This window comes from Callorhinchus milii, unplaced genomic scaffold (assembly GCF_018977255.1).
Source record: "Callorhinchus milii isolate IMCB2004 unplaced genomic scaffold, IMCB_Cmil_1.0 Scaffold6, whole genome shotgun sequence".
In the NCBI taxonomy this organism is placed as follows: domain Eukaryota; kingdom Metazoa; phylum Chordata; class Chondrichthyes; order Chimaeriformes; family Callorhinchidae; genus Callorhinchus; species Callorhinchus milii.
In genome coordinates this window covers 19,360,938-19,373,032 of record NW_024704747.1, presented here as the reverse complement: position 1 = coordinate 19,373,032, position 12,095 = coordinate 19,360,938, and the positions used below count along the sequence as shown (strand labels likewise).

The 12,095-nt window shown below is 41.0% G+C and overlaps 1 protein-coding gene across 2 annotated transcripts in view; it reads left to right on the top strand.

Moving 5' to 3' along the window:
* The window catches only part of LOC103182909 (diacylglycerol kinase beta), a 175,823-nt gene that overhangs the window by 70,815 nt on the left and 92,913 nt on the right, over positions 1 to 12,095 (top strand). For both annotated transcript variants that reach the window (XM_042336191.1, XM_042336192.1), the window contains 4 exons: positions 6,799 to 6,848; positions 7,255 to 7,329; positions 7,570 to 7,689; positions 10,013 to 10,130. In XM_042336191.1, the coding sequence (XP_042192125.1) occupies positions 6,799 to 6,848; positions 7,255 to 7,329; positions 7,570 to 7,689; positions 10,013 to 10,130 (363 nt within the window). The remainder of the gene's footprint in view (positions 1 to 6,798; positions 6,849 to 7,254; positions 7,330 to 7,569; positions 7,690 to 10,012; positions 10,131 to 12,095) is intronic.

Below are 12,095 nucleotides of genomic sequence, written 5' to 3'. Positions count from 1 at the left end.
GTGCGTACTTCAATGTAGCCGGTAAGTGTGGTAGTGGTGTTACAAGTTAGGAGTTGATTTACGTAAGATTTAGGATGTAATAATAAATAATAACACTTGCATTTGATAAAGAGTTTTATCATGTCTTAGAGACATCTCAAAGCACTTTACGGAATATATTGTAAAGTGAATTGACTGCATATTTTGTGGGCCAAACAAAATACTGCTGTGGAAAATTTGGCTACCTCATCACCTACAAATTGCCCAACTGTTACACTTAACAGTATATTCAATGAACTACATATATTAAAACCAAAAAATCCATTACGGTTTAGACAATTATCTGAATCATAAAATACAACTAGTGCAAAGAAATCTAAGTGGTCTTTGGTAGGAAATTGAATAGGACTCAGGTTCTTGTACGTCTTGGGAGATTATGCGATTTATAAAGATAAGACTTGTTATTAATAATAATAATAATAATAATAATAATCCTTGCATTTGATATAGCGCTTTTCACGTCGGGAGGACGTCCCAAAGCGCTTCACAGAACACACTGTAAAGTGAATTGACTGTATATTTGTGGGCGAACGCGGCAGCCAATTGCGCACAGCAATGTCCCACAAACAGTCGTAGATTGAAAATGACCCAATTTTTTTTTTATTATTGTTTTTGGTTTTTTTTGGAGGGATTATTATTATCTTGTTGATACTCGTCAACAAGGTGATGTCTTATATAATAATATCTTATATAATAAGATATAAAGATAATATCCCTCCTTGTCGCTTTCAAGGCACTTTTCAAGACACTCCTCTTCGACTGCACCTTCGGCCACCCTCATAACCTCCCTGCCCTCCTCCCCTCCTGATCCCAACCTCTCCCCCACCCTTCCACCCCCATCCTGAATGTCCTTCGCCTTGGGACGTTATCCCTACATGAAAGGCACTGTACAAATGTAATTTTGTATTGTATTGTGTGAGTTTTAGTGTCGAAGATTTGAAGTTGAGCGAGTTGAAAGCAATCTTCAATGCTAACCACCTCCGTGATGCCACTGTCCTACCAGAGAATGGACCTAACCTTTTTCCAATTACTATTCAGATGTCAAGCCCACCCTGTATTTGTTGCCTGCAGAGAATGTGTTACAGCTACAAAGCAGCAAATCTAATTCCCCATCGAGCTACAGTGAAATGGAGCACATTGCAAAACTTGTGCCCGAGTACTGACATTTGCATGCAATAGGTCACCACACATATGATCCTTTGAATAGATATATATGCGACTTCAGAGACTGAACTGGAGTGACCTCTTGTCAACAGCAACAATTTGCATTTATATAGCAGGGTTGCATCCCAGATTGCTTGAAGTCTTGTCCAGATTAATTGATGATGCCCGTCTTTATCTAGAGTCCTGAGGTTAACATTTGCATAAAACGTGTCCATCTCAAATTGGATCACATTGGGATTTATCTTTGTTCACTTACTCAGTGAATGGACAGGTAAAATGCTAGTAAATTGTGTTCTCCAAATGTAATTGAATAATTTTATGTTCAAAGTTTGAAATGTTTTTTTTAAAATTCATGCACATCTGAGCAGATTGCACAATTTAACTCTAGAGAAAGCTGCACGTATCCAAGTGATATAGTGAATATAATTATATATATATATATGATATAAAGTGAGACGTCTAGAAGACTTGAAAAGCGCTATATCAAATGCAAGGATGATAATAATGATAATAATAAAAATGGTCATTTAATGGGCATTGATGTTATAAATCTGATCATTTTAATGGTGAGAGTTTTAAATCTATCTTCAGTTTTGAATAAAAATATAATAATAATCCTTGCATTTGATATAACACTTTTCACATCTTCTAGACGTCTCAAAGGGCTTCACAGAATAGACTGTAAAGTGAATTGACTGTATATTTGTGGCCAAATACGGCAGCCAATTGCGCACAGCAGTGTCCCACAAACAGTCGTGGGTTGAAGTGACCAATTGTTTTTTTTCTTGAGGGATTATTATTAGGCGTGTAGAGTAAGGAAAGTAGCCCAGGGTTTCACCCTGCCGGGTATCGAACCCAGGTCTCTTGCTTGTAAGGCGAGTGCTCTAACGACTGAGCTCCATAATATGTTTTATATATACATCACAGAACTGAAGGTCAGGCATTGTAATCCCATTATCACTTTAACATTTTCATGAAGACAGAAATTTTGCATTTGATTTAGTGCCATGTCATGTCAAAACACTTTACAGGGTTTTACTGCAAAGTGTAATGACTGCATTAGTAGACAAACCCTCATAATTGGTATAGTGCCTTTCACAATGGGAGGACATCTCAAAACAGTTCATAGAATATACTGTTAAGTGTAATGCTTGGGTAATTTGGAGGCGATGAGGTAACCAATTTGTCCACAGCAATTACCCACAAACAGTCAGGACACCAGGAGAAACTCCCTTCTCTTTTTGAATAGTGCCATGGGATCTTTAATGTTCATCTGAACAGGCAGATGGGTCACAGGTTAAATTTCTCTTCCGAGGTCCGGCAAATAGGACAGTGCTCCGCCCAGCACTGCACTGGATGGTCAGCCTAGATAATGTGAGTTCAAAATCCCAAGATGGAGCTTGTACCCACAACATTCTGACTCGGAGGTGAGAGTGCTACCAACTAAGCCAGGCTGACACCTGTAATAAGCGGGGTATGTACATGGAAGTGGGGACGAAGAGAGAGATGAGGAATGCAGTTTAGCCTGATCTTTCCCTCAGTTCAACATCTATACACACATTTTGCAGTAGCTGAGATCAGTAGCTGTTCTTCGGGAATCAATCCCTGTCCCCTCACCCCAAGGACATGATATAATTATTAATAATAATAATGGCACCAAAGAGAAGGTTGTCCTGGCCATCAATCCCACAAATAAAATTGGTCACTCACCTCATGGCTGTTTGTGGGACATTGCTGTGTGCAACTGGCTGCTGTGTTTCGGCCACAAAATACACAGTCGCTCCACTTTATAGTGTATCAAGGACGTGGAGTCCTGTAGCTCAGTGGTTAGAGCGCTCGTTTTGCACGTGAGAGACCTGGGTTCTATTCCAGGCAGGGCGAAACCTTGGGCAAGTTTCCTTACTCCACACGCCTAATAATAATCCCTCCAAAAAACAAAACAATAATAAATTGGTCATTTCCAATCCATGACTGTTTGTGGGACACTGCTGTGCGCAATTGACTGCCGCGTTCGCCCACAAATATACAGTCAATTCACTTTACAGTATAGTCTGTGAAGCGCTTTGGGACGTCTAAAAGACGTGAAAAGCGCTATATCAAATGCAAGGATTATTATTATTATTATTATCTTGCGAAGCGCTTTGAGACGATTCAATGACGTGATAAGGCGCTATATCAAATACAAGGATTATTATTATTATCACGGACAATCATAGTTCCTGAGGCTAGCTAACTCAACACAGACCCCCAATTGAACATGGGTTTTGACTTAGCACACCATAACTGCGCACATACCCACTGAACCATTGGGAGCTTTGTTCATGATTTGCCAACATTTCCTTTTGAGCCGGGTTATAAAATTGAAGTTTTGACGATCAGTGGTGTGGCTGAGCTCAGATTTTGAACAAGGCCACCCACAAGTGCTTTTTAATTGATCCCTTCCTCAGATCAGATAATCACCCAAAGCTCACAAGAATTAGAAAGCTGTTCCACATCTTGATCAATGGGGATTTTGAATGAAAGCACCAAGGTTCATTATGCTGTTTCCTCTCTCCCTGTTACTGAACTGTGAAGTGAGATATTTGTACTGATAACCTTTCCCACCGATGTGGTCACAGAGCTGCTGTTATTAACTGGGGAAGGTTAATTGCTGCTTTCAGTGTTGGAGTTCCATCCGTAGCAAACAGCAATTAGAGATGCCTATCTATTGCTGCCACTAAAGGTTAAACAATAACCTTTGTTTTTCAGGCAATTGCCCAGAATCTACAATGCTGGTTCTCAAAACTTAATTTGTATGCATTTTGAGTAAAACAAATGCACTTTTACTTAGTGAAAGCTCGGCCACCGATAGTAGTGCGGAGAGGGTGGGGACGGGCAGGAAGCCTGAGTTAGGTTTGAAGTTCGTCCCCTTCATTTGTTAACACTGGTTAATATCTCCCATTATCTGTGTTTAGAATAGATATTGAAGTGAATCAGATTTAAATTAAAATGGGTTACCGCTGTTGAGGGCATCTGAAGTACTGTATCTGTTGTGCACACTTGTGAGTGTGTGTGTGTGTATATACACATACAAGTTCATGTATGATATGAGAATTCAATATGAGGCCATTGTACACTTTTTGTGTTTAAAATCTTGCAGTTGTGCCCAATGTTAAATAATAATGATTCTGAAAGTTATGTACTATAATTGTGCACAGAACTGAGGTTGGTTATTGAGGTATAATCCCATCTCAGGATAGATTTTTGTCAGCCAGGTGTTTTGACGCCAGCAGAAATCTATCGCTGTGCTTAAGAGTTAAACAATCCTGACTGAGAGCTCCACGTATACTGTCTGCACATGGAAATTCCGATGTATCTACAATGGAATGTGAATTCTCTCCACAGAGAGACACACCTGTTTACCTAGTTCTGCGAGTATTCAGCACAGATTGGCAAGAGCTGAAGTTTTGGGAACCCGGCTAATTAAAGTCGCAGAGTGGGATACTGCTGGAGTTTAACCATCCCAAAACCACACAGCTTGCCACTGAAAGCACCTGCCAGGCAAGCTTCCTGCTGCTTGTCCAGATTAGACCACATTAGAACTTTGGTTCATAGGGTTAACAGGAGCTGAGTAGGAAGAATCCCAGTACTCAGTCTCCCCTTCCAAGCCCTACCGATGGCTGGTCTATCATCAGCTGTGCCTTGGACCTACCTGGCTCAGGAACTGGACGACCGAAACTGACCCGATTCTGACGTCCTTGGAGCCAGTTCAACTCCAAGGAGACTCCACTTACCTTCCCAAAGTCCTCATAGGCCAGCCAAAATTATGATCCCAGCTGACAACTGACAACAGATGCTCAGATTATGTCTGAAATATCCCCTTGTTTGTTTTCCGGAGTGATGTGTTTGAAATATGATTCCAGGTGCCTACTTATCATGATATTTTCCGATTCTTTAACCCAATTGCAGTTACTGTTACTCATCTCTGTATAATGCAGTGTTATAGCAGATTTATAGTATTGTTTCACTCTGAAGGTGTAATGTAAGTGTGATGGTAAGCAGGAAAGAGAAATGTGATCAAGTTTGTGGAGGGGGAAGAGATGTACACGAATGAAAGATAAAAGAAATCTGAAAGACTGTGGGCGGGGGAGTGGGGGGAATGCATATGGGGAAAACTGAGAAGTGATAAACAACGCCAGGGTAATAAAACATCTCGGGGCGGGGCTCGGCTATTTATGTGTTGGTGTTGCATTCATCGGCTGGAACTTTAAAAATACTGTTCAACGTGTTCAGGTTGTGCCACTGTCTCCTTATCACAATATGGTCCTGGATCTAATTATATAAGTGCTGTGACACCTAGTTCCTTAGCATTGAGTAATCATTCAACTATCCAGTTTGGGTCTGTGCAGTTGAAGGATTCTGAAGGTCATTCTTATCATGGAGGTTTCAGCTCGGATTTCATTCAACTCTGACTCGCAAGGATGCCTTCCTTATTGGAGCAATTTCCTGCATTCTCTCTCTCTGAATGTTAAAGGCAGATGTGCTCAGCATTGTGCCTTCAGTCTGCTATTAGATTCTAATACTAATGTTTCACAAAGTGCCTTTTAATGGAAACCCAGCAGTACTTTGCTCTCTTTCAGTGAACCATTATTGATCAGTAGATAATTCTATCGTTGCCCTGTGCTGGCATAATTGAGAGAATTAAGACATGTGAGAGGATTTTGTAGTTACATTTAAAGAGCCTCAAATAGTTTCTCCGACAATTATTCTCATGTCCTGAACCATCCCCCCATCCCCCCACCCCTCCACCTTAACCTAGAAAGTCAGGACTTTGCAATATTTCAGAGCTTTTGTTCACCAGTTTTTCTCATCTTCTGTAAAAGTTGTTTTGACTGTGTTTGCCTTCTACCGAGATATCTTACTTTGGACAGTTGGGGCTCTCCTGTATCTTGTATCTAATTCATCTGGCTCTGGCCTCCTTTGCATCCCTTGTCCCCTCCTCTCCACCATCAGCAGCCGCACTTTCAGTTACTAGGTCCTGAACTCTGAAACTCTCTGCCTCAACGCCTCTGTCTGCCTGTCTTCAGATCACACCTGATGACCTTCATCTTTGATCGTTCTTAGATATGGGGAAAACTGAGAAGTGATACACAACACCAGGGTAATAAAACTCTCCCTCGCTTGGTGTCGAACTCCACCACTCTTAGGTATTCCATGACACTACCCTTTATGAAGGGTGCTCTATAAATGCAAGTTGTTGGTGTATGTGAGCCTTGACCATGACCGTTGATGCGCTATTTTAGTGAATAGGCCATCACAGGAGAACCCTATCTGCCCTCTGAAGATCTGTGCAGCAATTCGTACTGAAATTGATCTGGGGCAGCAATGGCTTAGGCAAGATTCTCATTGTTGCAAACTGACGACTTGAGGCCATGGAACAAAAAGTCTCATCTCTTAAGCGCTTTGAGACATTTAATTTGGTGAAAGGTACTATGCAAGTGCAAATTGTTGTTTTCTGGGTGGAGTGTGTTCAATTTGCAGTACAAATCTTCAGTTAAAATAGATTTATTTAGCCGGGAAATATTCTGAGTGTTCTGATGTCCATTTCCTTAACAGTTATGTTTCGACTTTATGACACGGATGGAAATGGTCTGCTAGATAGTTCGGTAAGTTTTACTTCCACTTAACTTTACTTCCACTGATAACTTTTTTGCAAAACTGTTCTGTCTCTTTCCGCCAACCTATGTAACATGCTCATTATGGGAAAATTTTAACTGCACTTGGATTCCATACAGCAAATGAATGGGTTTCCTATACACTGGCAATATAGAGCCAACAGATTAGTTATACTGCCAATACGCTGCTGACTTTTGCTCAGGGTTGGTCCTAAGTAAAGCTCAGATAAGTTTTTTTTGTTTAACTAATGGTTGCTGTAACTTTTTAACATCACCCTGTGAGCATGTTTCACAATGTTCCAGGATTTGTTATGAGAAACATTAATTCTTTAGCTAAATATAAGTGCAGCTTGCTGTTGTTGTTGTTGTAATAATAATTTTTCATCCCAAACCATAGGAATTAGATCGTATCATCAACCAGATGGTTCATGTAGCTGAATACCTGGAGTGGGATGCGACTGAGCTCCGGCCTGTACGTATCACTCAAATCTTAATGCTGGATTATTGAGCTAGTTAAAGGAATTAGCAGCAGTTTGTAATGTACTGTGGGCAGGACTCTAAACCACTGCCATTTCAACATTCTTTGTTGCATCTTATAAACTAAAACATCCTGAGGGTCAGTTTTCCTGCTGGCTGATAAATGCTCTTGACTTTGGTTTTGTGCAATTGAAAATGGATTTCCATTTGAAGCTTCTCTGTGTTAACACTGCAGATCCTTATGGAGATGATGGAGGAAATAGACTATGATCACGATGGTACAGTTACACTAGAAGAGTGGATAAGAGGAGGAATGACCACTATTCCATTATTGGTGCTTCTTGGCATGGAGACGGTGAGTGCATGGCTATTAATTACTGAAAGAGAAAGGAAGGAAGGAAGGAAGGAAGGAAGGAAGGAAGGAAGGAAGGAAGAACTTTACATTTGATATAGTGCCTTTCACATCGAGTGGTCATCCCAAAGTGCTTCACGAGATATATTGTAACATGCAGTAACTGTGTTTTGTGGGCAAATGTGACAGCCAATTTGCACGTAGCATTGTCTCGCAAACAGCCATGAAGTGAATGACCAATTTTATCATCGAGGAGAGACTCCCTTTTCTTTCTGAGTCGTTCAATGGGATCTTTAATGTCACCTGAACAAGTCAGATGGGGCCTCAGTTTAATGTCTCATCCGAAGGACGGCTCCTCTGACAATACAGCACACCCCAGCACTACATTGGCGTGTCAGCGTAGACTTATGAGTCCCAAGTCCCAAAGTGGGGCTTGAATCCACATCCTTCTGATGCAAAGGTGAGAGCGCTACCGACTGAGCCAGGCTGAAACTTTCCAATGAAAATGCAAGAGGGTTCAGGAGAAGCGTATTACTGAATATGCTGACTAGTCACATACCCTAATGTCTGCCCGCTGAACTTTGCAACACAGCACAGATGCAATGCGCTAACAATAAAGATGAAAATGTCAATGGATTAAATGGTGCAGTTAAACTGGCTGCTCAATTGTGATGCCTCATCTGTTTTGCTGCCAAGAAATCTTAAGAACACGAGGACTGATTTTCTGACTGCAGCTAGTCGTGCAGCACCAAATGATTTATTTTATTGCCCAAGGTGGAATGGCTGCATATGTGCACAACACTTGCTGCCCAGGACCACAATTGTATACAATTCTACCATGTAAACAAAAGAGAATGAGCCATTCTACATCTGCCAAGTATCCCAATGGTCCCCAGCCTTAACGTAGATCCTCGCAACTCGTCTCTTTCCTTCCTCATGTTCCTCACCTTCAGTTCCCGACTCCATCCCTATCGAAACGCAATATTAATCCTTGCATTTGGTACAGCGCCTTTCACATCAGGAAGATGTCCCAAAGTGCCTCACGAGATATAACGTAAAGTCCATTCATGGTGTCTTTCGTGGGCTAATACACAAAATGCCACCAAATACTCTCATTCAACATTTCCTGACTTAACTTCTCTAATCCTCTCTAGTTCTGGAGCCATTAGCATCCATGCCTCCACCTTTCGGAATGCCCTCTACTCCTCCATCTTGCTCCCCCCCCCCCTCCCACCAACTTTCTTTAAATCCTGCCTTAAAAAGCTATCTCTTTGATCACGTCTATGGTCACCTCACCCCCTCCACACATGCACGCAGTCCAACACTGCTAATGTGAAATGTTCCGAGACGTGAGACTAAATGAAGGCTGCTATATAAAGTTTAGGTTCTTGTAATAAAGATTGCAAAATAGAAATGAGGAACTAGAATCAAAAGTTACCCAGGTTTTACCAATACGCATCGCTCCACGTTGGAAACAGTAACAGGAACAAACAAAAGCTCTCCAGAGTAGCAAACTAGTGCAGATTAGTTCCCAGTGCCCCTCAAGGGAGAAACCATTAAATGTCACTATCTGTCATCACTGCACCGGTAGTTATACTCAATAGAACAGACTCAATAACTTAGTTGTTATCCTCTAACTCATTAGAGAAAAGCATTGCAGGTGCTATCACTTATTTGTACAGAATGTGTATTGCAATGTTAAATAATTTGCAGTTGTTAAGCATTAGNTTTTTAAACTCTGAACATTATTATTACTATTATTGGTGTTAGGTAATAATAATATTAATATTATTTTCCATAATACCATGTTATGATTTACTCAGTTACGATGATGAATTGGCTCTGGTCAGCTATATCCATGTCTATATCCATCCATTCTTCAGATGAGACGTTAAACCGAGGTCCTATCTGCCTGTTCAGGTGGATGTTGATGGTACTATGAATCCCCGAAATATATATTTTTTAAAAAATGACTGTTTGCGGGACATTGCTATGCGCAACTGGCTGCTGCGTTCGCCCACAAAATACACAGTGGGCGTACACTTTACAGTATATTCTTTTGAAGAACTTTGAGGTGTCTCGATGACGATGTAAGGTATTATGTCAAATACAAGGTTTTTATTTATTATTAAAAATGAATTGAACGCACTTCATTCTCATCAGAAATGGGTAAAATACACGCTGCATACATAACGTACGTAACCTGGAAAGACTAAAGATTCCAAACTGTAATGGCTGAGCGAAATGAACTTGTCCAGCATTTCAATATGCTGGCTCTCCTTGATGGTGGAACCTGATTATGTGGGTATTTCTTTACACTCCGCAGAATGTGAAAGACGATGGTCAACACTTCTGGCGACTGAAACACTTCAATAAGCCTGCATACTGTAACTTCTGCCTGAATATGCTGCTGGGTGTTAGAAAACAGGGTCTCTGCTGTGCATGTAAGTAAATGCTTCCAACATTTTAAATAAATGAATAAATAATCCTTGCATCTGATACAATGCCTTATCAAATTGCTGAGACATCTCAAAGGGCAGTCTGTAAGGCAGTGTGACTTTGTGCTTTATGTGAGTATATTCTGTGGGTTTAGTTGTACAATTGACTGAAGTAGTTACAGATTGGTGTCAGGTATTTGTTTACATGCATGTATAGGTATATACACCTCTTCAAATAGGCTCCAGGTTACACAGTGATTGTTTATTTTAAAAAAAAACTTTGCAACATTGGATCGGGATCATTTGGCTGCATTGAAAAATGTTTGGCTGTTAAACCTTGGCAGTATGTAAATATAAACGGTTTAAGCAAATTTAGTTTTGAATTAGCAACAGATATTGTGTAATTGTACTAAAGCTGGACAAACAGCAGGAAAGCTTGCCAGACAACTATATAAATGGCAAGCTATGCAGTTTTAGCTGGTTAGACTCCAGCAGTTGCCCCAACGCACACTCTGGGGTCCCCAAGCCTTGGCTCTTGCCAACCTACACCTAATCCTTTCCGCAGTTAGGTGAGCAGGATGCATCCCTCCAGGGAGAGAGTGTGCATTCCATACAACAATCTATCTCTGGGGTTTCCATGTGTAGCCGGAGTGCATGGAAATCTCAGCTTAGTTTGGAGCACTCTTAAGCATCGTGATGGGTACTCGCTTGTGTCAGACACCCGGCTGACAAAAAAAAATGTACTAAATTATTTCATCATTAAACCATTCTTAAGTCCTGAAAATCTAAGTGCCCAGCCCGTCACTCTGCAGCACTCCGAGAAGGTATCCTGGGTGCAAGTTCTAAATTCGTATCTAAATGCAAGTTGCTGTTGTGGTTAAACCGTCCACGGATATGTTTGAAATAACAGGACCCCTTGTTCTCATATAATGCTTTCTAGCTAGGGCATTGTTTCAAAGCACTTCAGGACTTCCAGAACAAATACAAAGGAAATATTGGAGTTACTGAACAGGCGGATGGGTGAAAATGTTTTGGGGAGATTTTTGAAGAGAGAGAGATAAAGGGAAGCAAAAACTACCCTTTCAGTATCTTGGACGAGAGTTCAGCCAGCCAGTGGATAGAGGTTGAGGGATTGGTTACCGATGGTGGAGCAGGAGGGGGCGTAAGTGGAATAGAGTATAAGCAAGAGAGTGGGGTTGGAGGAAATTGTATAGGAAGAGAATGAGGTGGTGAAAAGATTAAGGTCACGACATCTTAAAATCAATTGGCTGGGGCACTGGTCATTATGACCAGATGCTCGTTGTTTCAAAAAATTACAGAACAAGTGCAATGGGAATTCAGGGACTACTTTAGCCGTGTGTGGATGCTCAGCTCCTCCAGGTATTAGATAGGATGCTCCTGTGCACCCTGGCAATCCTGATTATTTTCATGTTTGCTTACATAACAGAGGACAATGCTAACACCAGAGTTAACTGAAGTGTTTCCGAAACACCGGTCTTCTTTTTCCTATTCCTGCAGCTTTCACTGGGTATCTAGGAAGCCAGAAAATTGATTTACAATTTGTTTGTAGAAACTTCGACACCTTTGTTGATAGCAAGGATGCTCCTCCAAATTGAGAACACATTTTCTGATCATAGAGACTGTGTGGCTTGTTCTTACGGGTTTGTTAACACGTTTCAAAATGTTAACTCTACAAACTCTTCCTTGTATCTCAGGCAAGCGTGTCTGAGCCCTCTCCCAGGAGCTGCTTATAGTTAATATTGGATCGAGGTGACCTCAGTGTCACAGCTTTGTTTTGTTCTACACTGCAGACAGGAAATAGCTTTGTAATTGGGGCATTAAACTCCGTCCAAATTAAGTCATTAGCCATTTTGTGTTCACTGGCTGTCGTCTTAGAACTGTATTTAAGGCAAAATCTCAGAGGGGGAGGTATTCTCTGCAAAGTTCATATAAATAATCAAAATAATCATC